Genomic DNA, 25,938 nt, shown 5'->3' on the forward strand with positions numbered 1-25,938 from the left:
CCTACGAGCAGGCTGCCATTGCGATGGCTGCGATGCCCGGTTTTGGGCATCCAGCTGAAATCGACACAACGCTGCTTCGTACTCCGAGCTCCATTTCCGGTCCTCATCCTCTGACCCTCGATAATTACCCGTCGATCCCATGGATAGCCGTCTCTGACAAATATTACGCGGCTCTAGGATCTACCTTATCTTCCCCATCTGGAAACTGTTGCCCCAAGCCCTAGGATGGATCTATGGGTCGGGCATCGACGATGCTCTTGACTTGGACTTACACGGGACTTGGTCATCACGGGACCAGAGTTAGAAGTGGATAAACCCCGTCACGAATGCAGTCTCCCGAAATGTGATACAGCGGGGTTAACTTGAGCGAACTCCCGCCTGGTCGTCGAGAGGAAGGGCTGGAATGGTCAGCACGGATTAAATCAAGCCTCCCAGGTGGCGTGATGTTTTAGAATCTGGTGATATAAACTAGCTTACCGAGTGTATCGGGCAGCAATGCTTTAGTCGAGGAAGGGAAGCAAGGTTGGTGTGGGAAGCATTTGATTTTCACAGCACGTCAATGTTGGCTACGGACAGGGTCGCTTTACAACGGGAACAAACAAGGCGCTGGGAATATGGTTCTGAAGGATTGAGATAATTGAAGGGACCCTGAGGCAATTAGATTACACTGTTGCGCGAGCTAAACTCTATTCCTGGGACCTGGCCTTAACCCGGTTGAGTTAGTGTACATGAAGGGCACGAATTGGCTCGCTCGCCTCATTTTATGGCTGGAGGCGAGACGTTGCGAGCTCCAAACCCAATGCGACCTCATGGGGAGAAGCCCACCCCTCCACGATTCCACCACTGCACCAACTCGATGTCATTTTTCCCCTGCCAACCAATCCCGCCCCCCAAAACGGCTCCTCACGGTCCGCATCATTCGCTCTGGGTCGTGCTGCTCTCAACAGACTCCGTCGGCTTGATAACCTGGACCAGCTGGCCGACGTTTCTGCTTTGGTCCTGCAGGCGAACCGCCGTGTTGTTGAGTCCCGTGATGGCCTGGGCTGTGAGCCTCTCAGAGACGGGAGATTTGTCGGAGTTAAGAAGGAATGTAGCCATGGAGTAGTCGCTGCCATCGCTGCCGTTGCTGGGTGATGTGGAGGGTGTTAGACCTTTTTCTCCCTTCGACTCATGATGCCCTCCTGTTCCCTCAGTTCGTATGTGCTTGAACTACTCACCCGTTCTGCCTAGTAGGGCCTGTATTCATCGTAGAACCCGACATCTTCGTCGTGTAAGTATCCGTCTTTGAAGTAAGAGATAGTTGAAACCGTCCGAATGTGTGTCACGAAAAGTCTCTCGAGATGCTTGAGGAAGAGAGTTTATCGTGAGAGTTGTCCGGCACCGACTCGAACGACCACACGGCCCTTGATGAGCCTTCTTATAGTTTTAATTCCACCATGACCTAGTTTCTCGCGCTGAGCGCTTTTAGTTATTTCTCATTGTTCGCTGCATCGCGTGTGCCCAATTCCATGATCTCACTGTCGAGGCACATCCCGGGGCAGCGCAGGCGCATTCTCAGCGAGCAACAGCCCAACCAACTGTGTGGCGCCTCGAGCCCACTGCGTCTCGAACGGGAAAAGACACTGCTCTGCGCCGGCTTGGCGTTGCTGCATCGGGGATGATTGCGCTCCGCGCGAAAGGGTCTGCGCACCGCGGTGGGGATTTTCTATATGGGAGCCCCAGATCAAGCATTACGTGTTCCCTATTTCGATCCTGCTCAAGCCAGGGTTTGTCGATTCGCAATGCGGCGTGGAGTGATGGCAGTCAGATTGGCTCTGCGCTCTGGCGCAACACTCGCAGTCGAATGAATGCGTTGAGCTGAGGGGAAACCCCTCGTCAGATTGGCCAGCCAGGCCAGCTCCCAGCCGACTTATGGTTCTGCTACTTCTATCACATCCTGTTCTGAAAAATCGTGTTTTGGAAAATCGGGTTTTGGAAAATCGGGTTTTGAAAAATCCTGTTCTGAAAAATCCTGTTCTGGCAAATCCCCTTCCACCACATCCTGTCCCAACACATCCTGGTCTGGCGCAACCTGTTCTGGTTCTTCCGCTTTTGGTTCTTCCTCTTCCGATTCTCCGATTCTTCGTTTTCTTCTTCTGTCATTTTTTTCTTTCTTATTTTTTGTGTTTATTTCTTTTTTCCGATTACCCCCTTGAGTCTGCATTAACCAACCTCTGCCTTTCCGGTTCTTCTTGCTATCTGTGCAAACATCTGAGGATGGTCGTCTCTTGAGAGCCTTGTCAGAGCAGTGGAAGCCAGGCCATCACCCCGCAGCGCTGCATTTCCAGAGTGCATTGGGACACGCATTGATCATTGACATCCACATCACCCCTACGGCTTCCCCTGCCTTGTATTAACGGCCGAATCATCGACCCCTCCTCGAGCAAGTCTGATGACACCACTAACACCAGAAGATCTTGCCTTAAAACACGCTGGTTGCTCAAGACACGATGACGCCCTCCCATCTATCCAAGCGACACTCCTCTCCTAAGAAGCCTTTTCGGTCAACCGAGCGAAGCTCTTCCGCGGAGCAGACGATCCCCCGAAGCTTACTTCTAGACGGCAATAAGAACATGGTTACCCATATCTCGTATCGGAAAAGCGAGAGAGGGTCATTCGATAATGGAGTTGAGTCCGGGCGCTGGGGGATAGTTGCGGTCAAAGATGCGAGAGTGATGAGCTCTCTGTTAGTAGAGGTATGTCGTTGTGAATGTAGCCGGGCGATTAGTGTAATCCCGTCAACTCGGCGAACCCCCATCACTAACACCCCGACTGCTTTGTAGGACATTCCTCGTGATATTGACCGCTGCAGGCAACCCTTTTTTGAAGGTCCATGGGTATTGTGGGTATGTTTCTGCTCCTCGAACGCTTCTCGGCAAAGGGAAGGCGGGAGACAAAAAATAACAGACCTGTGACATGAAGCTCTTTTGCTAACGTTGACTTGCAGGGTGATTTAGCTAGATACGCGGGCCAGTCGGAAGAGCAAGTAACGAAAGTGAACCGAGTCATGACGATTCTTCGGACAGAACTCATGCTCAAGAAACTCCTCCAGACAGTCAAGAACGTCGACCCGATTTCAATAATTCACGGTGAAACGCCAAAGCTTGTCGCCACTATTAACGCAAACCGCTTATTACCGGTAGGTACCTGTTCTATTTCGGCCCCCGGCGTAGGAAGGAGTTTGAAGGGCGGCCCAGGCATGAACATAACCGCTGATATTCCCATCTAGGCGCCCAATCACGAAGAAGAGAATGGCCAAACGTGGTCACGATATAACTCGATGGGCGAGGACGCCCAAAGACTCAGGCAAAAAGATCCTATTCCAGAGACCACGGAGCCGGTGGGCCTTGCACCGCAGACTCCAATATCACCAGACACAGCTCTCGGGCTTCGAGGGCAAGAGCAGGAGCCTGAGCAGGCTTGCGACGGGGACGGCGGTAGGCCTAATACGGTGAGTAGGTCCACTGTAGTGGACCCCACCGGCCGCGGCTCTGGAAAGGACAAGAAGGCAGCTTCGAGGAAGCGGGCTCGCACAGGTGATGACGGTACCAATGACGATACGCCGTCGGGGAATGATGGCAATGGCGGTGGGGGTGGTGAAACGAGATCGACCGAGCAAGAGAAGATGAGGTTTGCTTGTCCCTATCACAAGCGGGACCCAGTGCGATTCAACCAAGGGGCATGTCGGGGGCCAGGCCCGGGGGGTTTTGAGAACTTTAGTCGACTCAAGTAAGTTCGCATCCGACTGTGTCCGGGCAACTTCGGGACAGACATTGACAAAAAATAGGGAGCATGTCTGGAGAAAACACCGGCAAATGCCCTCGTGCCCCCGTTGCCAGGAGCAGTTTCCGGACAAAGACAGCTTGCACAAGCATCAGCGTCAGCAGGCTCCGTGCGTATGGTCCGAAACTATTTTAGCGAGAGACCCACTTGAAGGACACGATAGGGCCCAACGAAAAAAGCTGCCCCCGGGCAAGCTCTCGAAGAAGTCGGGGGTTGATAAGTGGCGGGATATGTACCGCATTCTTTTCAATATTGATGATAATGCCCAGCTCCCATCACCTCGTAAGTGCACCTCTGCAGCGGGACTGCTCTACCCATGTTTCATGACTCAGAGTAGCTGATGCTGGACGATATCTAGATTATGAGGAGAACGAAGGGTTCCTTTCGCAGGCGTCTGCTGACCTCTGGGAAAACCTTCTGCATAATCCTGATCTCGATGAGAGCATGGCTGATGTGTCTCGACTTAGAGACGATCCTATAGCCCAAGCGGCCGCCATGATGCATCACCGGAGGGTGATTTTCGAGCAGGTTCAACGCACAATGAGAGGTGTTTCGCAGAACATGAAAGCGAAGAAGCAGGACCCGACGGCATTACCAGTTCCCTCGGTAGTGATTTCGGGTTCAGCCTCTGGGACCCTGAGCCTGGAATCACAATCAGAAGTGGGACAGACGCCCATCTCGTCCCCCAACACAGGCACTTCATCTTTTGCCCATTCATGTTCGGAGGCCACTGGTCCGGGGGCGATCGGAGATATGCCGCACAACGCCTCATTAACGCCACCGGTGGGATCACGACCCGGGGTGATGAGGAGCGCTGAGAAGAGAACGCAAGACGGAGGAGTTGTCCATCGTCAGCCAGGTTTAGAGACATTGCCAGGGGTTGGAACTGTGGGGATTTATGGTGGCGGAAGCAGTCAGGAGATTGGGGGAAATACGCTGCCGGATATGGGCCCAGAGGCGTCGTCGGGGATAGGTGATGTCTTCATTAACGCAGGTGGCGAGGACTGGGGAGCCGAACATTTTGATGGTGAGCTGTTTAGCCGTTTGCTTAGGGTTCCGCCCGATTCCCAGGGATGAGGGTTCAATCTTCAGTTTGTAATTCACATGAGGCGGCGTTAAAGATATATCCTCGCTATATATATACCGAATATATTGACGCCAATAAGTCTAGTACATCTCACAGCAACGGGCACTCGAAGCTCCTGGAAGTTGAGGTAACAACTGATCCGGACCTGTTTCGGAAGGAAGGGTCCGTCCGGATCCACTGACGAGGTACATCTCATCAACGGTCCAATTGTGCTTCGTGCTTCGTAACCGAAGCTACTTTGTAAGTTCGCTGACTAAGTCCTAGAATTAGCCCAGCGGCTTCAATGTTAGGATGTACAGCTGGAGTTCGAGAAAATTGACCCACCAATGCGGAAGAAAAGGAGCATCCTTGCCTAATTAAGCCCTCTTGGGTCATTGGCAGATGGGCTAAATGCCAGGAACCCGATTCTCGAACCACCATGAGTCCATCCAGACAACTTGCTCATCTTAATGCGCCGTCAGCCTTGTAGCTGGAGCGAGGGCCGTTTCTTTCTACACACTTTTCTATCCCTAAAGGCGAGTTACCTACGGAAGGACGTCAAACGTCATTCTTCGTTATCTTATTTTTATTTCTATTTTTAATATTCTTTTCCTCCAACCGTCTCGCCCCTTGACCATTAACCTGAACGACGATCCTTAACTCGTTGATGGTTCACCTGACCGTCCTTCACGAATCCGAGAAAAGAAACGAATCCCACGCCATGGCGCGCCGCCAGCATCTCTCCCTTATAGTGGTGCTGGGCTTCTTCGCCTGCTTCACCCTCTTCTACCTCTTCTCCGGCCCATCAGACAGCACACTTTCGGTGCCCCGCGTACCCGGCGATGTATCACCTGTGACCCAACATAATGCACATGCCGGGCCAGGGAACCAGAAGACGACCGCGGAGGATGCGAGCAGGATAGATGTCGGTAGCATTCCGGATAGTATTCTCAGTGGAGGCTCCATTGCGCCCAAACTGGAGAACGCGACGATCAAGTACGGTTTTCCCTTGTTCGAAAACTGTCCCTCTCCCCTTTTTTACTACTTCTCGGAATTTTGCGTGGCCAAGATGATACTGACTCAAACCCGTGTTCAGAGCCGAACTCGGCCGCGCCTCCTGGAAACTATTCCACACGATGATGGCCCGCTTCCCCGAGAAGCCTACCGAGGACGATAGCCTCGCCCTCAAGACCTACATCCAGCTCTTCGCGAGGTTATACCCCTGCGGAGACTGCGCCGTCCACTTCCGGGGCCTGCTGGCCAAGTACCCGCCTCAGACGGGCTCGAGGAACGCGGCCGCCGGATGGGCGTGTTTCATGCATAACCTGGTGAACGAGAGGTTGCACAAGCCCGAGTTCGACTGTACCAAGATTGGTGATTTCTACGATTGTGGGTGTGGTGAGGAGGGGCATAAGGAGGGGGAGGTCGAGGGAGAGAAGAAGGAGGAGGACGAGGAACCGGATAAGGCTGAATTACAATAGGGGAGGAGCGGTAGTAACAGAGGAGGAGAGGAAGGGATTTAATGTATATAGACGGCGTCTCGGGTATGATTTCATATTTCCAGCTAAAGTAGAGCGATGAAAGCTCGGGTATGCACTCGATTTGTACATAATTTGGAGAACGAAGAGCAAGAGCGACCAAATCAGAGACTCTGTACATAATAATGATGAATCATCGCAAGGCAAGACGTAAGCCACTTTATCGCCCACTTCACCCCAGGGAAGGCTACCTCGGCATCGAAAGAGATGTAAATCATAGACGATAGCCCTTCGGATTCAAACGAGGTTAATTCGTTGCGCTTCTCCAGTTCTTTGAACTTCAAATCAAGCCACCTTTTCTCATTCATCCAATGCTTTGATGTGGTACAATCACCACGTGATTTTATGTGCGTTGCTTATTCAGCAAGGTGGTGATGCATTCGCAGCAACGCGTTGCCCAGAGCTGCCTGTAGCAAGAGCTGGAAGCTCACCTCCAGCCTCGACATCCCAGCATTCATCATTCCTTTCCAGCCCAACTCCGCGATTCGAAACAAACGAAATTGAAACCGCCGACCCCATTTAATTGTCGCATCCAAAGAAGACCCGACCCTCATCGATATCTACCAGGAATACCAACAGTTTACATCATGGAGTTCACCAACACTGGCATGATGAATGAAGGTAGGAGCGAGCTCCGACGCTCATCTGCGACGAGGTGCGACGCTGACTGAAGCTTTAGATGGCATCCATCTTGACATGGACAGGTTAAAGAAGGGCGAGGTGAAGTAAGTTGGAACCCAGGATCCGCGCTGCGCCTGATAACTGGACCATTTGAGCTAACGACTCGCAGCTTGGGAACGTCGATGTCAGTAGTCCGCCCCAATTGCGGCGACCGCATCAAGCGCTGACCTCAAATATAGTATGGCCGTAACATTCAAGGATGGAGTTATCCTAGGTACGTCCTAACTAGTTACCCCTCGACCTAAACTCATGGTAAGGTGGGCCTTGGAAGCTGACAACCCTGCAGGAGCTGACTCGCGAACGACGACCGGCGCCTACATTGCGAACCGAGTAACCGACAAGCTCACACAAGTCCACGACACCATCTGGTGTTGCCGATCTGGCTCCGCCGCCGATACCCAGGCCGTCGCCGACATCGTCCAATACTATCTTGGTCTCTACGCCGCTGTCAACCGCCAGCCCCCGACGACGCAGACTGCCGCTTCTCTTTTCCAGGAGATTTGCTACTCCAACAAGGATAACCTCTCGTACGTATCATGTCGTGCATATGGAAATTTTGAGAAAGAGAGAGGGAGAGAGTGTGTGACAGAAGGCTGACGAAAGTGATGTTCAATAGTGCTGGACTCATCATTGCCGGTTGGGACGAGCGACACGGCGGCCAAGTATATTCCATTCCTCTGGGAGGATCCCTACACAAGCAGGCCTACGCTATTGGCGGGTCCGGCTCTACGTACATCTACGGTTACTGCGACGCGAACTGGAAGGAGGGCATGGAAGAGAAGGAGGCCGTCGATTTTGTCAAGGGAGCGCTTGCGGAAGCCATCAAGTGGGATGGAAGCTCTGGTGGCGTTATTCGCATGGTGGTGTTGACGGCCAAGGGTGCGGACAGGCATCTGTACCTCCCGGATACGGGGTACAAGGTGAGGCAGCTGTAAGAGGGAAGGGAAGGTCTTCGAGACTGGAAGGAGGGGTGAGATGTCTCGTTCAGTCCTGGCTGGTGAGGCTGGAATATGGCCTTGATATATGGTCGGCCACGAGGCTAGAGGTGTAAATGTTTGCGAGCAGGGCGATGCTCGTGTGTACCCATTACTCAGTTCCCATTATTCTGATCCGGATAACTGTCTTGTCTTTGTTTCTTCCCTCTGAAGGTGAATCCTGGCGAATTTACGTGTTGTGATTGGCTGGGCTGAGGCGGGCCGTTGTGTTTGTGTTACTGATAACATCCACTGCCTTGGCTAGAGAGACCTTCAAGGTGGAGGACACGGCATACTTCATTCAGAGCAGTGGGCGTCGGACACTGCTTCGAACCCGCGACACGTGGCCCTGCCCATTGGGGAGCGGGAAGAGTGGTGACCTAGGAATGACAAGAGCGCACGCCTCCTGTTTCCTCAAATGGCAAGGACAAGAAAACCCGCTGTTGACGAGGAGCGGTGAGGAAGCAAGGGGTAAGCAGATTTCTATGCGGTGTTTATGTACCGCCTACGTTAGGGCAAGAGTGATGGGTGCAGAGAAATCCAGGGTGACCCTACAGGTATGTGATGCCTTCTGTGGTGAGGGTGTGTAAGGTCATTGGGGGTAGGATTTCCACGTCACACAGGTTCTACAGGTACAGCCGGTGAGGAAGTATCGTGAACACGTGGGATGCACTTCGTAAAGGCCAATTTCCAGTAGGATAAAGTGTCCAAGAGATTTGAAGTGGAAGTTAGAGAAGTTATGTTCAAGGTCCGAGATACTGTCGAATTCGTGAGAACTGCTCGAGTAATGTCCGAGACTTCTTTCCTCCTAGATGATTATAGCAATCGCTCCGAAGATGTCTAAAAAGTAATACTTTGCAGACGAGAACCAGTACCCAATACCTTGATCCTATGGGAAGGGTCCGTCGTGAGAAGAGGAAGATGTAGCACGCGGTTCTCCCCGGACCGTCTGCCTCGTGGGCTGTTTACAAGATCAGATTGGCTGGGATACCGATTTGTTCCAATTGCTCTCTGCATCCTGCTGTTGATGACCAGGGTTCCCGGGTTGTGTTCCCCGTGGGGGGTGTGGACGCTTTTAGCCAGGATCGGAGGACCAGGGTTACCTCACAGACGGACTTGGAGTCAATCGACATTTTAAGGTATTGGACCCGGCTCATTGAATTCCTTCCATTGGATTCTCGTGACATTCATGGAATGCGTAAAAGTGATTCTGAAGCAACGACCGCGCCGGAGGGGGTCACAGTCTGCATGGTGAAAATCTCCTTTTCCTTCCCCCACTTGACCCTCTCAACGTCTCCGATCCTACTTTACAATCTCGCGACCTAATACAAGATCATATGTCGGCGCTGTCCCCGTCCACGAGCCGAGTCGTCCCTCATCCTTCTTCCTATCGGCGTATGAGATGCTTTCCTTTTCGATCTTGTCCCAGTCCTTGGCGGAGCTATCTATTATGTCGGTAGAAATTGTCAACTCTGCTCTGAGGAGCAATGGAAGGTGACAGACTCTCATCGCATCGGTGAGAGAAGAGATGTGAGATGAGAGAAGTGGGATGGGGGAACGAACCTATGACGCCATCTTTTTGGAGCTGTGCCAGGGCGTCTTTGACCCAGTTCCGACACGTCCACTCAGGGTTCTATCAGGAAAGGAAGAGGACATCCTCATTAGCCTCTATTTCCCCTTCTCGAAGCTCGAAAGCCGGTGTCGAGAAATGCGATCTCAGGTGTCCCACTTACATCCTGCAAAATCTGCACCTTCTCAACCGACGCCTCGAACTGGGCTTTGGTCCCGCGGAGCTTGCCGATGAGTATCCTGACAAAAGGCTTCGCGTCCTCTGAACCGGCAGGCGCACTCTCGACGGCATTCTTCTCGTACTCCCAGGTGGATCTGAGAGCTCCGCCTCGGAGGAGGAGTTTGTTGGCGGTGTGATATCGAGTCGTGGCCTTGGACGGGGAGGATTCGGTTTTCGGTGATACTAAAAGTGCCCAGTGGTATCTGAAAGACAGGGAAGAGGGGTGGTGTTAGTTTTCCCTTCTGCAACCCCGCCGTGGTTATTGAGCGCCGAACATATTCAACACAGGTGAGTTGAGGAATCTTCGACCGCTTCATGGACCGAACTCTTGATAAATTTCTGGTCTACGACTCGAGTCCCGAGGAAATACGAGGAGGATAGAACTCACGCATTTTCACCCTTGTTGAAGTAGAGCGCAACGTATATACGGTCCTTGTTGAATGAGAGGAGTCGCATGGCCATCTTGTAGGTGTTATGCGCCTCGCCAGGTATCACACAGGGAAGGGGGCTTTGAGACTGGATTGGAAACGGAGTATTTTGAGAAGAGAGAAGAAGTGAAAAAGGAGAGTTGAAATTTCCAGTTTTATCTTCTTCATTGAAAGCCCGGGGGGGCCAAAGACATGATAGAGTCATCCATGACTGAGAGAGGGGAGGACCTCCAAAAACCAGAACCGGAAACTACCATTGTGGCAGGGAATTTTACGATAGTTCGGGTCGAGTACAGCATCCGTGATCCAGTTCATGTTGCCTTATTGTCTTGGCGATTTGGAGATGTTTCGCTAGTGTACCGCAGCAACTGCAAGGGACTGTACCATACACTTGCAGACATGGAAATGCATCACAATTTGGAAGATGACCTGGACCCTGAGGGGAGCCTGCAAAGGAAGCCATGGAACCAGGGGTTATCGCTTCCGAGGCGCCACTAGGAACATTAAGAGCATTTTAGTTGACAAGGCGAGAGATCTCGAAAATTCTGAAGCATTTGATGCTGAGCAAGGAACAAATGGGGAGAAGGATTAAGGGGAAGGTCAAAGCTCCAGGGACCCTTTGCACCGTTGCCATCACATACGAAGTAGAATTAATGCATCAATCAATCAAATGGATCTCGGGAGTATTCTTCTGAACCGCCTGACGGGCGAGGCCGGCTGTCATCCCTGGACGTCCGTGTGCCCTGAGTTTTGCGGGTGAGATCAATCGATGCTGGTTTGTATTCAAGTTGTTGTTTGATATCAGGCATTGAGCTTTGTCAGCTCCGCCTGAACCAGGTTGCGGCAGTGAGAGGTGTCAATGGAAGGAGCCATAATTTGCCGTTTCGAGGTGATATATTTGCGGCGCCTGCTGAAAGATTTGAGACTATTGCATCGAAGGGCGATTTCCATCTTTTCGGCCTGGTTAGCCTGGCTATCATACTGCAGGGGAGCAGTGGAGGGTGTCCTCGTGTCGGTCGAGATCCGGCGCGCTGGGTCCCCGCCGGGCAAGCCACTAGATCGAGAAATGCTCTCCGGTGAGATGGGCTGGCCGAAACGGGTCCGGAAGCACGAGGAGGGATTATTCGCCAGGCCGTAAAAGTGGATTAAAGGTATGCCACTGGCTGTCGAGTCTTGTGTTACAGTCTCATTATGCTCTAGTCAGGGGAAGGGGAGGGGGAGGGGGAGGGGTATTAGAAACGAGACATGTTGAAAGAATGTCTAGGGAGGACCCTTTCCATTTCTAAATGTTGGGGATCCTGAAATAGGACGCTGTCAGTTCAAGGTCTAGTATTCTATTAATAACTGCGGCCAATAGAGAGGCCCGATATCTCTGCGATAGGCTCAATGACGCCTGGAGTGAGAGATATCCTTCGAGATTGAACCTGGGCCACGTCGGCTGTCGACGGTAGGAGTTGGGGCAATATCGCGGAACTAACATGGGCATGGAAAAAAACACTCGTTCTTTTTACTCGCTAGACATTTCCTCATGCGTTCCTAGTCTTACTCCTCCGCAGCAGGGGAAGATGTGGACTAAAGCTCAGCTCCAGAATTGGTATCCATAGTATTATTTCTGAGCATAGTGTAGAATGGAAATGCCAAGAAAGTCGTCAAAATAGAGCTACCAGCTAGGCGGGTGAGGAGAAGACAGCCAGCGAGGGTACACTAGTGTAATCATATCTAGCTGGTGCTTGCTCAAGTGAAGTGCACTCGGAGAGCCCTTGGTTTCCGCATCGTTCAAAGAAAATCGACTCCTTCCTGTTCTCTGGTCTCTCTCTCTTGAGCTCCAAGACATAGCTGGGGTAGAAGAGCTGGAACTGTAGCAAGAGCTATTATATCCAGGACGACCAAAAACCAAGCTTACGTTTTCCAGAGTATAGATCGGAGGTGAGCATGTTAGGATGCTGTGTTCGCGGGAAGAAGTTCGAATCCTGCACATGGGAGATGACGCAAATCGTGACTTGTTTGGACCTTGTCGGTTCTGTTTAATCATATGGTGTGTGATATAAAAGATCCCGCCTCCTCTCTCTGTTTGCTAGGATAGAGCGAGCATGGTTCCCGATCCAGTCTTATCCTCTTCCCGCGGCTCAATGGAGCAATGTGAAATGGAAGCTCGGCTTCGGGCCGTGGATTCGTCGTCATCGGCTAGCCACCTGCAGATCACCTTGACAATGAGCATGATAGGAACAAGATGCCAAGTCTCCGACAGAGGAGCTTTTGTGCCTGAAATCACAGAATAGGCGGTCAGGTTCTGTTAGGAATGAGCAATTAAATTTCTGCCAGTCACGGATGGACTCTCTCTTTCGGCTCATTCTTCTTTCGCTTGGGCGGTGCCGGCGACAGAGGACGAATTGTTTCTAGAATATTGCTACAGGACTCTCAGCCCACGTGTACTCGAAGAACGGAAAAAAAAAAAATAATAAAAAAATAAAAAAATAAAAAAAAAAAAAAAAAAAAAAAAAAAAAAAAAAAAAAAAAACTAAACTACTGACGAAAGAGAAAGAAAACAAGAAGCAAGGAACAAGGAACAGCGAGAAAAGAAACTTTAACAATAAAGAAGGCTCGTCGAGGATACCTTCGCGACATTACTGCGCAGAGACTTGGTCAGTCTCACCAGAGCCAAATCGTGATCCCAGCCGCTGTCAATCACGTCCTGCTTGTGCGTCTATCAGTTATCAACTACCTGCACTGCCTCCTCCTTATCTGAAATGGATCCTTACATCGCAGAGATTGCACATACTTCGTACATCTACACCCGATGTCTGCATGCAAACACACACACACACACATACATATTAATTTCCACCTCGCTCTCTGGCTTGCACCGGATGGATGGTCGCTTTGTACTGCCTGGAGGTGCAAGCGTGCGGCAATATGGAAATAGGCATTGCTAGCCTTTCCCCGTGGCTGGCCAAAGGCCTAGGCGGAGATATTGACGTGCACTCATTCATCGCATCAAGCCGGTATGAAACTTCTCTTCTTAGGCTCAGGCGGATAAACTCTAATCCTGCCTCGACCTGGGGTTGGGCGCCTTGGGCTGAGCTTCGATGACATCCAGAGATCCGATAAGGTGCCTTGCCTGCTCAAGCTAATCATCATCTACTATTTTTGACTCGTGCATCCTTAAACCTTGCCGTGGAAGCAGCGTGTTTTGATTTTTCTGGGGAGCTCTGAGTGAATGGCAAGTGAATGCAACATGCGTGAGTCCATTTCTTGGCTGAGAAACAAGCTCATGGACTCACGAAGCTTTCCGAGCTTTGAACCCTCGTGCATCTTGGGTCCGTGGCCCTCGGTGGTGAGTTGAGTGGGAAGAGAGTACATGTGTACCTGTGTACCGAGCTACTTAAATTGCTCCTCAGGCAATGCCTGCGCTCTTCCTCTTCCTATTCGTCAGGCCACGGAGCCGGCTCGGTTGGGGAAATCGAGGCAGAGGCACCTTGTTCGTCATCCACTTTTCAAGGTCCCCTGGGCGCCTGTCCAACACGTGCTCGGGACACTGGCACTCAGCGATCGGGGTCGAGACCAGGGCGCCACTAAAAGCCACTGGAATGAGATCGTGGATCATTTCTGACTTGTGCTCTGGGCCACGCCAGACAGAGATAGGTCATCGCGAAACGAAACGAATTGCAACTCGGGATCGGGACGGTGAATTCAAGTTGGTATTTTGAGGAATCCTGATATTAATAGTGGATTTATGAGGGAGCAATCAATTGAAACGTGAAATCAGACTATTCCCTCCACTGTTCAGTTTCGAATGGAGTGTTCTCCTTTGTATGTTCTGATCAGTCGAGGAAGATTGGCTTCGTATAAGACAGCCTGGCGTGCTCGGTGGAAGAATCCGGATTAGCAGCAGCGTCACCGACTGTCCTCCACCCTATCCCCTATCACCTCGATCGCGCCCTGCAGCGCAGTTGTATTAAGTACGAAGTGGTGTACTCTTTCCACCGGTCCAATCTCAACTGCAAATCAGTACATCCGACATTGAAATCTACATTCTGTTGGGAAAGACAGCATCGAAATCCAATACGCGATACGGGCCAAGTGTTACTACCTTCGACACCGCGAGGGATTTGCGGCGTATTTCGTACAACATCAAGCCCATTTCCCTGCTCTGCCAGCTAATCTACAAGATTTGTTTACGCCTCCCACTTTCCCCATTTCCCGTTCCCGGCGCGAACATTCATCAATTGTCGAGCCTCGCCCTGCATTTGCTCCTTTTTGCAGCCACAAATTGCACGGACAAAGTAGCCTGAAATATAAGTAAGTCGTGTACGGCAGCAGTACTGCCAGGATGTACTTCGTCCTATCGTCTTCTTCCTCGTAGCTTCCGGTTGTTCCCACCTCTGCCAACGTTTGCACCTTCCACCCCTCCCACTTCCCACTCTCCCGCGCAAAGCTGCCCACGCCAGCCCACGCAGCCGCCCTTTGTGTCCTTGTGTGGTTCCTTCCCTCTTCCCTGACTTCCCTGGCTTCCCTGACCCCTACTTCATACTCCACACACAGACAGGGAAGTTGTGAACTTGTTCCCCTCCTTCACTCCGTCCTCCCGCATTTTCCGTCTCCTAAGTTCCCCATCCTAAGCCTATCATCCCTCAAAAATACAACTCTGATGTCCTGCTCTGTTCTTGTCTTGGATTGAATCCCTTTTTTCGTTCCTTGTTTATTATGTCATCTCCTCTCAGATTAGTCTTGCTCTCTTAGATTCCGATCGCTCTCCCTACATTCGCCAACCAGATGCCTCCCACTTCCACTAAACTTTTTTCCTTCCATCCCCTCAACTAACCATCGCCACCTACTCGCCTGAGGACAATCGAAGGGGGGCTTTACGTTTTCCTAGAGATTCCTATAAACCCCGATCGAACAACACGTTGCACTCAGCCGCCCGTTTTCGTCATTCTCTCCTTTTCTTCCTTTAGACGATTCCTACGAGGCGCCCCCCTTCGCACTTCTCCCGCCCGACGCGACGACTCGACCCGATCCTGTGTCTGTGACGCCGAGCTGTTTTTTCCAACTCTCTCACCCCTCTATTTTCCACCGAGTCGAACGTCCCCGTTGTCCAGGGTGCCCCTCCATATCGCCCTCCCAATTTTTGACGCCATCACCTTCGACCCCTCGTCGCACCACATTCCGATAACCTACAGGCAATCACGATCAACTTTGCTTGCAGCCATTTTTTTTTCTCTGTCCATGACATTGATGACTCTGTAACCTAAACAACACGCATTACGATATTCGTCCCTAACTGCCCTCGACCTCTTCCTGCAGCGCTGCCCATTTCCGACCGTGTTTCATTCGGTTGTTGGCTCCTCTTTTTCGGTTGCGGCCTGGTATTTCCCAAGTATGACATAGAGTGAGGCCCTCCTTGTTTCTTTTGTTTTTCCTGCCGCTTTACCCTATTCTCGTTTTCAGTTTTGTTTTTCTTCTTTTTTTCCCCGCTCGCTACCCGATCCACTCCTCCCTAGCCTTACCTCCTACGCGATGCTCCAGTTCTGCCATCCCTAGACGTGTTTCCCATCCGAGGATCGTTGGGCTCCGATCGCACACGAGCTTTGCTGTCCTCCCCTCGTCGCCTGGTTCACGCTACTGTGGCAGTGCTTGTGATTGTTTTATATGCTCTCACCTGCTTCAATCGCTCTTCTATGCGCTGTGGTTTCGGATTCGCCATGCGCTCCTTCCTCCTCCCCTCTTCTCCAGTCCGCCACATCCCACCAACTACAGGGCAACCGCCGGATTTCTCCCTTCTCCTCCCCAGCTTAAGCTTTAGATAATTTCGAGCTCAGCCTATGTTTATGACGTCGCTTTGATCCGAGAGCTAATATCGTTCGCAACGCCGCAGACTTTCACCCCCATCTTACACTCCTGATAATCCTTAATAATTTGAGGCACAATACCATGCTATGGTCTCTGTGGCCGGTGACTCTTCTGGATCTTCACATTTACCTACAATGATTGCCACCACAACAGTTCAGCACCAGCATTCTCGGGAACCTTCACATTACCTCTCCAGTCGCTCCAGAGAATCGAGTGAGTGCCGACCCTCGCCGAGCCCACGATATCCACCCGCACAAGCCCAAACCCAAACACGATCCTCCGCCACCCACTCACAGACCTCATACCGCCCAGACCAGTCCAAGTTACCGATCGATCCCCAACGGTCCACCCCCGGCGGGGCGTCTCGCTTCCCCTCGCCGCCGGATTCATCCTCGCCGAGCACCGACTATATCCCGAGCCAATCGTCGTCGCAGAATGTGCGTCCCGATCCCAACATGGCGTCCCTAGTTCGCGAGGCCGCCCCTGTAGTCGGCCCTGCCACGGCAGTGATACCTCCCGCCGGCCACCACTCTTCTTCCGCTTCCCACCGTCAGCAGCCGTCGCCGTCTTCGGACAGCGGATTTGCCGTCAACGCGGCGTACAAGGATGTTGGCATGGAGGACTATATCCACCACGGCCATGACTCGTTCAAGGAGTCCCCGCCAACCCAGACTGTACACGTCCGAGATCTCAGCCACGTGCAGAGTCTCGCGCGCGCAGAGCTGTTACCCGGAGCTACTTCACCCAGTCTGGAGGAACCCGCAGCGCAGCATGTAAAATACGATATTAGCGGCATGCCCATCAGCGACATTATCGAGATGGTCGCGGCCCTGTTAACGAAAATTACGTCTACAAACGACCTGCAGCACGACGCCATTCAGAGGAACATGGCCCATCAACAGCAGGCGAGCCAGAATAACGAATCGGGGAGCGGCTCCCAGATGAGCCCGCTGAGCACATCAGTGCTGGCGTTCCACGGAAAAAACGTTCCAGCCATTACCATATTAAGTTATCTCTCTAGGATACATCGCTACTGCCCAACGACGTACGACGTGTTTTTAAGTTTACTCGTTTACTTTGACCGGATGACGGAACGCGTAAACGAGATGGTGATGAAAAATGAGCAAGCTAAGAGACGCGCCGCGCTTCGCACAGCAAGCCTCTCGGGATCCCGCAGCCACTCGGAAAGCCATCACAGCGACACGGCCATGAGAGACGACAGCAGTGATAGCGTCGAATCGGACTCTGACCTGGCGGATGACGATGATGATGATGATGACGACGACGATGATGAGATGGAAGATCGGGGCCACCACGGTTCTGCACCCAAGATTATTTCTAACCCCTCCACTACCGAGCTCACGTCTGGGCCAGCTACGTATTTTGTAGTCGACAGCTTCAACATCCACCGACTAATTATTGCCGGTGTGACATGCGCGAGCAAATTCTTCTCGGACGTATTTTATACGAACTCGAGATACGCCAAGGTATGTTCCCCCCCCCCTTTTCCAGTCCACAAGCAGGCTCAGCGGTGAAATAGTGATCTAACTTTTTTGTTCCTTTCTATTTAGGTTGGTGGACTCCCTCTAGCTGAGCTAAACCATCTCGAACTACAATTCCTTCTCCTCAACGACTTTCGGCTCTTTGTTCCTGTAGAAGATCTAGAAGCTTATGCCACGATGCTTGTCGAATTTTATGCCCGAGAAATAGTGGCCCAGAGGCAATCTGGGGACAAAGCAGAGTAGGAGGGCAGGTCTTCTCAGAGCGCAATCCTTATAACACGCACACAGACACACGCGCGCATATAATGCCAATCAACACCGGCAGGCATATCTCTTAGCTTATGCAGGTCGAGTAGGGAAGTTCTGGAATATGAATATCCTTTTATCAAAAATTGGCAGTTAAAGGCGGCAGACCGAGTGCGTCCATGTGCTGAAGCCGCCCGGGTCCGGATGATTTTTCTGGGTGGGGGTGCTAGGCGCTTGGAATACTATGTCTCCATTACATCGGCGCCGTAGATTCCGGCACCTCATTGCGCATCCCTATCGGCGTTACTTAGACTGGTTGGCGGGGGCGTTGGGGCATGGCATGAGACTTTTTTTCCAGGTCCCTCGTATTTCCCAGGCGCGGCGGATCTCGAGGCAGCTCCGCTTTGATGCTTCGATGGGGGGCGGCGTCGTTCTCTCAAATTAGACTATGTGGGAATGGGTGGGGCCAAACGGCTGAGTACTGATTATGCTGCGGGACAATTAGCTGGCGATCATTCGTCCACTAGAGAGGAGCCAAAATCTAGCTAAGATCTAAGGCGGGAGGTATCTTTGGCCCGCCGGACACATCGTGGCGAGTCCTTGTTTTCGGTTTTTCGACTTTGATACCCCGGGTACATGTGGTGTGAGGAACGGTGCACAACGGCGGGTCGGGTCGTGTGTAAGGAAGGGAAGGAAAGGGAAGGAAAGGGAAGGGAAAAGGATGGAAATTGGAATAGGGAGACGGATATCATCATACAACTCATACATGGGACTAAGGTGTTCTTCATCTTTTTTTTTTTTTTTTCAGCCCTTCTTCTTTTATTACTCTTCTTTTTTCTTCTATTTCTTTGCAGTTTCCTGGGTTAACGGACTGGGTTACACATGGGACATGTTTTTTTCTGGGAAAGGCGGGTGAGAGGAGGGCGTCACTTTAGATAAAATGACACATTCTGTTTTGGAGTCTTCGGACTGTGGCAGGAGGTTATGAGTGACCCTAGTTTGACTTTGTTTTGTGATGTCGTAGCTATGCGACTTGTTGTTTCAAGGGACCAGTATGAAGCGAGTGTTGGCGATTGATGACTCGTTTGGTTCATCTCAAGTTATGTATGCTGTGCGTTTGGTGTGTATGGAGCTGTATTTTCCAAGTATATATCGAAGATGCACTCATCCAGCCAACGCCACGGTGATGACTATATAAAATCAAATGCCAATATGCCATCCATCAAGACCCCCTCCCCGAACATGACCTCTCCCCAACTGCCCCAAAGACGCTCACGCCGGCGCCTTAATCTCCGTCGACGTCCCAACAATGGCCCTCCTCTCCTCCTCGGAAAGCCGAATGCCAAACCACTTCCTCAAAGCCTCGACGCGGGCCTCCTCAGACTCGAACTTCTCAATGACCACGTACTCGCCGTACTCGTCCTCGAACCCGGGCTTCAAACGGCGGAGTTTAACCTCGTCGTTGAAGAGAACGATCTGGCCTGCTCGCCTGGGCTCTTCCTCTCCCTCGGCAGATGACTTCGCTTCTTCCCCACCTATAGTTTTCGGAAGGGCCTCGTTGGAGAGGAACGTCCGTACGCAGATGACAGACTGGACGAAGAAGGACGCGGGCGAGGTCATTGTCATAAGATTCATAACCCTATAATCCTCCTCGTGGAACTCGATAGCCGAAAAGGTATAGCCCGGGATCCAAGGGTCGGATTCGCGCGCGCGATGGTGGTAGATCCAGACGGGAGGGGATAAGGGGTGGGAGGTGGAGAGGAGGGGCTGCTGGGTGAGTTTGCGGTTGAGGACGGTGGAGGTCGGATGGGGTGTTAGAGGGGTGGGTGAGGAGAGGGGCACGGGAGGGAAGGGGACTGGGAAGGGGGGTGTGTTGAGGCCGAAGCCTACGTCTATGTGGTAGTGGGTTGAGTTGAGGGTTACGATGTTGGCCATGTGGCTCCTAAGTTTCATGTTAGTTGTTGAGGGTTGGGAAGAAATAGAGATATATACAGGGAAGGGCAACAGGAAGCGTGTGTCTTACCAGCCGGAGAAGCCTTCGCCAGATTTCCCTGTCGTCGCAAAGCTCACCCTCCCACCCACAGAAAGAACATCATACCCCAACCCGCGCAGAACGCCGCCCAAAAAAGTGTTCACTTCCATACAATATCCACCCCGGTGGTCTCCGTCATCGGCGGCATCATCGCCACTTCCGGGACGGACGATCTTGCGGAAGAGATCGTCCGGGTCGACGGAGAGTTTACGGGTCGGGGAGTAGTGCAGGGAGATGGACTCGAAGGGGACGGCGGCGAGGTGGTGGTCTACGAGGCGGTTGAGGTTGGCGAGGGTTGGTTCGGGGAGGGAGGTAGGAGAGAAGGGGGGAGGGAAGGAGATGTGGGTTAGGTAGGAGGCGATTTGGGAGGGGGTATAGGTGGCCATGTTCGCCTTTCTGTTTCGTTCTTATCTTATCCTCTTCCCTTTTCTCTTTTTTTTTCTTCTGTATTGGGGAAGTCTTGGGGAGTAAGAAACGAAGGGAGAAGAAATGAATCGGAGGAGAGGGGGGACGTGGTAGTTACAGAAGAATGTATGTAAATATATATACAGGTGGAAGAAGAAAAAGAGGGCGTGCCAGAATCTATGACGAATCTGTGTAGGTCTGCACGATGTCGCTCCGCCCGTTTCAAGAGGGAGGAAGGACCAAGACGGTTTCTCGGATCAATTCGTATTACGCACGAGGTCAATTCATTGTGCTTCTCAAATATATCAAATGTCGGCAAAACGGTTTCAAATTCCAAAAAATGTGAATTATTAATCTGTGGGGGAGGAACCTTTTCGAATCCATCTATCAAAAATGCTTCATTAAGGTGTAGTGGCTTGGGGCATATGACTAGCGATGATTCGGCTAAGGCTGCTTTCGGAGAGCCAAGTCGGGGAGATTGCGGGCTTTTGGGGCTTCGGTCTTACATTGATGATTTTTTTTTCTTTTCTTCTGGATTTCTTCTTTCGCCTTCTCCCAATCGAGATTCGTGCATTTTTAGCTAATAGGCAGCAGCCGCATAGCAGCCGCATAAGGTGCGGCTGACCGGCGGCTGTGGGATTTGAAAGTTAGGGTATCGTACCCGCGGACGGGAGATGACGTTAGCGCTGAGCCGCCAGACATAGTTTCGGGCGAGCCGGGCGTCGGAAGGACCCTGCCGGCTGATGGACGGGCTGGTCGGGGCTGATGAGGCTGATGGGGGTTATGACTTACCGGGGATCGTTCGGTGGCTAATCCGGGGTTTGACTTATGTCGTCCTAGATTTGATGTATTACACTTCGGCCATTACGTGCTTTTAGGTTGGCGAGATTGGGTGAGAGGATCTTAATGGGCCGCAAGCACTTCCACGTTCGGGTTTTGTTTTTAAACTGAGCAACGACATCCTCTTCGTCCCAGCAGGCCTTGAGTATCCTATACATCGGCTGGAAACGCACACTAGCCTGGCATAGTAGCCGTTTATATATTGATCTATGCATTAGCTATGCTATAATAGAAATATAATGCCTCTATAGAGGAAGAGTAGAGGTTGCTTAACTTTAAAGCACGACGTCTTGTCGGAAGAAGTCTGTGGCGGTCCTCGGCCAGAATACCCGCTTCCAAGAGTCTCTCTCTTGAAAACCACAACTGTCGGCTGAGTCTGTGATATAAAACTAGACACATCCCGCCAAACCAGCTATCTGGACCGGCGTCAATGCAAGTGCCGGTCAACATTCACCGTCAACTGCGTTTCTTCGGATGAAAACCAGAATTCCAACGCTCCACGCATCGGGAAACAAGTCCAGTCCTGTCCACCCTCATCCCGCTTATGCTCACACTCATCCCTCTCCGAGATCCGTACGTTCGTGGCCCGAGGCCTCAGCTGTGCTCCGCCCTCAGGATACCGCCGTCGCAGCAGGCAAATGCGCGCAGGTTTCCTGTAAGATGTGACTGGATCGACGCCTATCCGGCACTGGCCGAGCGACCGCTGCCCACCGTTCTCGTATTCAAGCAACATTCCCACGCAGAACCCCATTTGTTCGTGATAGAAAACGCTAACACGATGGACATTATCGAGGCTGGCTACGGAGAAACATGAGTTTCCGATTGGAGGATCTTTAGTGAAAGAGCGAAACTCTGGGTCCATCGGTAGGTCGTAGGGCGGTTCGCTATAAGCACCGATGACAGAGATGGGTAGTAGGTCTTCGGCTACGTCGTGAATAAGGCTTACTGGTGAAGCTTTCATCCGGAATTCGAACGTTGCTCCACCCCATATTGGAGCTCGGTGGACGATGACATCACCAGCGAGCTTCAATTGGAACTGGCGCTCTGTTAAATTAGACCTGTCAAGACGGGATGGCCTGAAACTATTAAAAAATAAACTCACAAGTAAGCCGACCGCGCTTCCTAATGGTGCTTTCCAAACGCCAAAGAACAGAGTCCCTTGCGGGTTTGGGATGTATATCCAGACCGCGGACCGCTGGAGTTCAGGGGACAGTTGAGAAATTGATGGTTTGGTGCATGGAGAAAGAGGAGTATGGGCGTGGATGGCGTAGATTTCAACATGGTGAAAAATAAGTGTAATCGCGGTTATCTTGCGCGGCTCGATGGTCCGGAACCGCATTGGGCTGGTGAGATGAGTGGGCCAAGGGAGACATTTCTCCAGGTCGGGAGGCGAAGAGGTGTCCCAGAAGTGAAGCCCACGGACTGTTGTGAGCAACTCTAAACGGGCAAGTCGAAACTTGAAAAAAAGAAGAAAAAGAAAAAAAAAGTTAGAGAACATTCATAGTTTGGCAGATAGCAAGGCCTACTTTAAAGTGTACCGCGATACCTTGGATCTTGTCGGCATCAAGGATGAGGAACGCGAGGCGGCCGGTGCATTGAAGCTTATAGGCCGGTCTTGGAGCCAGCCTCTCGATCTGCCTGATGCCCCATCAAAGGTGAAGAGGTCCATCCAACCCTGTTCAATACAAGTTGTCACCAACGCCTCTGGGATTGGATTCTCCTCTAGAGTCAGGAGGTAAGCCAACCACTCAAATCGATGGGGTTTGCGCTTCCCCGAAAGAGTTCTGAATGTGCGATTGTACAGTTTACCCTGGGAATTCGCCGCCTCCCTCGAATTGAGGGATAGGGCGTCGAGGATTTGGCGAATCTCTTCTCCCCGGAAATTCTCCCAGAGATGCACGGGTTACCCGACGATATATTTGGTGAGATACCGCGTGGCGGCCTCCACTGACTTCGGCGGCTTCGGGGCGGCTTCGGGGCGGCTGCGCCTTCGGCGTCTGGTGTCTCTCGATCCATGGTTTCAATCGTTCTGTCGGTGTCTCGACTCGTAGAAATCTTGGAATGCTGGGTGTTAGGAAGAGTAGAAGGGGAAATAGGATAAGGAGCAGGTTGAAAACCAGAAGTCAAGAAAAGTTAATCCTATTCTTATTGAGGGAGGTAGCAAAGGGCAGCAGGAAAGGGAAGGAGCCGCGCGAGTCAATCGTCAACTGCATGATGCGGAGTTCACTGGAAGCACGTTCCGTGATTTTTGGACGATGTCCACGTTCCCAAGCCGCAACGCGCCGTAAAGGAACCGAGAGTTCGTCTACTGGGGCGATGCGTAGGAGTCGAGCTGCGTCGAGAGCTGCGCTACACCGCCAGAACCAGCTTCCTGACAAATACCCCTGGATCACACCGAATATTTCGAGCGGGAGGTCATTCAGCCTCCCTAGGGCAAGGGCAGATGCTAATGAGGGATCTGGCCTAATATCCCCTACCTCGAGGCGGAGATTGGGAGCCCGCTGCGACGGAGTCCACCAGGATGTAGCAGCCCACAAGCGTTCCTGATCTAACCGGTCTTCAACAACCTCGAGACACTCGGAATGGACAGTTGATGATTCATGAGACAATTCAGCCGACGTGGCACACATGCCACAACCCGATTGCCGACAAAGGAGCATTCCGTCTACGATCTGGTCACCTGGCGTATAGTCAGGGAACTTGAACGTTGATGTGCGGCGCAATGAGGGCGCAGAGCCCGTGTTTCTCAGTAGCACTTGGCTAATAAGTTAGAATAAGAAAGATTTTCCTTTCTGGAAGGAGTGAAGGGGGGAGAACTTGCGGATAACACATGGTTCATCGAGGTTGATTGAGCTGCCGCAGAGGCCGCAGTGCGGGCGGGGTCTAACATGAGGATAACACTAGCAGGAGGCTTTCTGGGTGGTCATGATGGAGCAGGGAAGGGGAGAATCACACTACGATCTGGTCCGAAACGACCTGGTCGAAGAGCGGTTTATTCAGTGGGCCAAGGAGAGAAGAAAATTGGAATGTAATAGGTCCGACGGGGCAAGTTGATGTGGGTGAATAGCTCATTAGAGGGGTTGGCCGGTGTTACAGCACAGGGATCTCAAGTCGGTCATCGGCGGACCGGGGTTTGAAGATTAGGGCGGGCTGAGCCAGGGCGTGATTCTCCGACCCTGGCTTCGGGATAGACCAGTGGATTTGGGGGGTTCATCGGAGAGGTCATTAGGCCACGGGCGGTGAATCCGGGGGTTTGGCGGGGTCTTGGGTGTTAATCAACTTCAGTATTAATGTCCAGCCAAGGCCGGGTTTGCGTGAGACTGGCAGAACCCGACGAGTACGAGGCGGATGAGTGGATCTTAGTGGACGGCTCCATCAATGAGTTATTACATTGTACTACCAAGAGGAGGCGGGCTGTGAAAACGACTGATCCGCCAATGTCTGACGTCTGTCCATCGTCCCTTGCCTGTCCGTGTCCCTGAATTGGGACAGGGCGGATCCCAGGTGCCGATTGAGTAGGGCGGGCAGGGATGGAAAGTGAGCATGTAAACCCTGGACCAGCGTGTCATTGCACACCTACAGGGAATACGGGGGAAGCGCTGTGCGCTCTTCTGCGACCACTTGCAAGTTGGAATGGAACCAGTTCTCCTCGTTTTGGTACCTTGGCAATGGCGGGCGGACCACCTCGGGATCGAGTACCGCAGAGGGCACGATACGAAATACGAACCACCACTACCAGTAGACGGCCTCATTTTGAGGAATATCCTGATATCTCGAGCTCAACTCGGGTCATACTCGACGCGAGAGATGGGGAAATGAAATAGAGAAATAAACGGGTATATAAGAGCTTGCTTCTTCCTCTTGAGACGGATAACTTTGTCTTTTTATTCTTGTCCCATTTCTTTCCATCATTGTAGTCTTTACTTCTTGAGAATCCTGATATCCACATTGACATCAATTGACTTATATCACTTACACCCTGCTCTGGCAACACACACGACATAAGCCAGCATTGAAACTTGACTATATATAACTCATCTCAACGTCTCTCTTCAACTTCCAACATGAGCTTCTCAGCCGGGCAAAAAGACTCTGAAAAGCGTCTCGGCGACGCCACCGATATCCCCCCTTCCCTCTCCGACCTCCACTGCTTTACCGAGACTGACGGCGTCATCACAACAAGTGAGACCAACCCTCAACCCCTCTCTAACAACGCATTACCCCTTTTCCTTAATTATTGTATTTATTTTCTTATTTTCTATACTAACCCTCTCCCAGCCATGTTCGACATCACAGGCTACCGCATCGTCAAAGTCCTCGGCGCAGTCTACGGCCTCACCGTCCGCTCCCGCAACTGGGCCGCCTCCTTCGGCATGGTCCTCAAGTCCGTCGCCGGCGGCGAGCTCCGCTGGTTCACCTCCATGCTGTACAGCTGCCGGAACGACGCCATCAGCCGCGTCGTCGCCGAGACCAAGGCCCGCGGCGGAAACGCCGTCATCTGTTTGAGGTTCGACGCTGGTGATTTGGGCGGGTTTGCGCAGGTTTGCGCATATGGGACGGCGTGTTTGGTGGAGAAGATTGATGAGAGTGCCGCTGAGGTGCCGCAGCTTGCGAAGTAGGGTTGGCAGCTTTCGTTTTTCTTTTTTGGGGTTTTCAGGCGCTGGGTTTTGGTTTGGGAAAGGGCAGGGAAAGAGTTGAAGTTGTAAATTCCAAGGCCATAATGAAATCCTTCATGTTGAGATAGTATTGTGCACTGATTTTTCGG

General features: G+C 51.9%; 8 protein-coding genes across 8 annotated transcripts; 5 read left to right on the top strand and 3 right to left on the bottom strand.

Annotated features, from left to right (window-relative positions):
• Positions 1-915: 915 nt before the first annotated feature.
• SAPIO_CDS0665 (uncharacterized protein) lies at positions 916-1,246 on the bottom strand (the record flags this gene model as incomplete). Its single annotated transcript, XM_016783390.1, has 2 exons — positions 916-1,126; positions 1,218-1,246. The coding sequence occupies 2 exons, from the start codon at positions 1,244-1,246 to the stop codon at positions 916-918; spliced, it is 240 nt and encodes a 79-aa protein (XP_016646156.1).
• A 1,243-nt stretch (positions 1,247-2,489) lies between these two features.
• On the top strand, positions 2,490-4,899 carry SAPIO_CDS0666 (uncharacterized protein; the record flags this gene model as incomplete). The annotated part of the gene is made up of 7 exons (XM_016783391.1): positions 2,490-2,735; positions 2,823-2,885; positions 2,987-3,178; positions 3,269-3,768; positions 3,827-3,931; positions 3,986-4,104; positions 4,181-4,899. The coding sequence occupies 7 exons, from the start codon at positions 2,490-2,492 to the stop codon at positions 4,897-4,899; spliced, it is 1,944 nt and encodes a 647-aa protein (XP_016646157.1).
• Positions 4,900-5,609: 710 nt separating this feature from the next.
• SAPIO_CDS0667 (FAD-linked sulfhydryl oxidase ALR) lies at positions 5,610-6,369 on the top strand (the record flags this gene model as incomplete). Its single annotated transcript, XM_016783392.1, has 2 exons — positions 5,610-5,884; positions 5,985-6,369. 2 exons carry the CDS (start codon positions 5,610-5,612, stop codon positions 6,367-6,369), a joined length of 660 nt encoding a protein of 219 aa, XP_016646158.1.
• Positions 6,370-7,013: 644 nt separating this feature from the next.
• On the top strand, positions 7,014-8,042 carry SAPIO_CDS0668 (uncharacterized protein; the record flags this gene model as incomplete). The annotated part of the gene is made up of 6 exons (XM_016783393.1): positions 7,014-7,047; positions 7,106-7,151; positions 7,217-7,231; positions 7,287-7,321; positions 7,394-7,634; positions 7,724-8,042. The coding sequence occupies 6 exons, from the start codon at positions 7,014-7,016 to the stop codon at positions 8,040-8,042; spliced, it is 690 nt and encodes a 229-aa protein (XP_016646159.1).
• A 1,341-nt stretch (positions 8,043-9,383) lies between these two features.
• SAPIO_CDS0669 (uncharacterized protein) lies at positions 9,384-10,332 on the bottom strand (the record flags this gene model as incomplete). Its single annotated transcript, XM_016783394.1, has 4 exons — positions 9,384-9,526; positions 9,645-9,714; positions 9,815-10,073; positions 10,259-10,332. The coding sequence occupies 4 exons, from the start codon at positions 10,330-10,332 to the stop codon at positions 9,384-9,386; spliced, it is 546 nt and encodes a 181-aa protein (XP_016646160.1).
• A 5,950-nt stretch (positions 10,333-16,282) lies between these two features.
• Positions 16,283-17,893, top strand: SAPIO_CDS0670 (PHO85 cyclin-6; the record flags this gene model as incomplete). The annotated part of the gene is made up of 3 exons (XM_016783395.1): positions 16,283-16,361; positions 16,461-17,635; positions 17,720-17,893. 3 exons carry the CDS (start codon positions 16,283-16,285, stop codon positions 17,891-17,893), a joined length of 1,428 nt encoding a protein of 475 aa, XP_016646161.1.
• A 1,275-nt stretch (positions 17,894-19,168) lies between these two features.
• SAPIO_CDS0671 (Arylamine N-acetyltransferase 1) lies at positions 19,169-20,314 on the bottom strand (the record flags this gene model as incomplete). Its single annotated transcript, XM_016783396.1, has 2 exons — positions 19,169-19,838; positions 19,920-20,314. The coding sequence occupies 2 exons, from the start codon at positions 20,312-20,314 to the stop codon at positions 19,169-19,171; spliced, it is 1,065 nt and encodes a 354-aa protein (XP_016646162.1).
• Positions 20,315-25,237: 4,923 nt separating this feature from the next.
• SAPIO_CDS0672 (YjfJ protein) lies at positions 25,238-25,792 on the top strand (the record flags this gene model as incomplete). The annotated part of the gene is made up of 2 exons (XM_016783397.1): positions 25,238-25,355; positions 25,452-25,792. 2 exons carry the CDS (start codon positions 25,238-25,240, stop codon positions 25,790-25,792), a joined length of 459 nt encoding a protein of 152 aa, XP_016646163.1.
• Positions 25,793-25,938: the final 146 nt, after the last annotated feature.

Source organism: Scedosporium apiospermum (genome assembly GCF_000732125.1).
Source record: "Scedosporium apiospermum strain IHEM 14462 chromosome Unknown SEQ_SAPIO_0033, whole genome shotgun sequence".
In the NCBI taxonomy this organism is placed as follows: Eukaryota; Fungi; Ascomycota; class Sordariomycetes; order Microascales; family Microascaceae; genus Scedosporium; species Scedosporium apiospermum.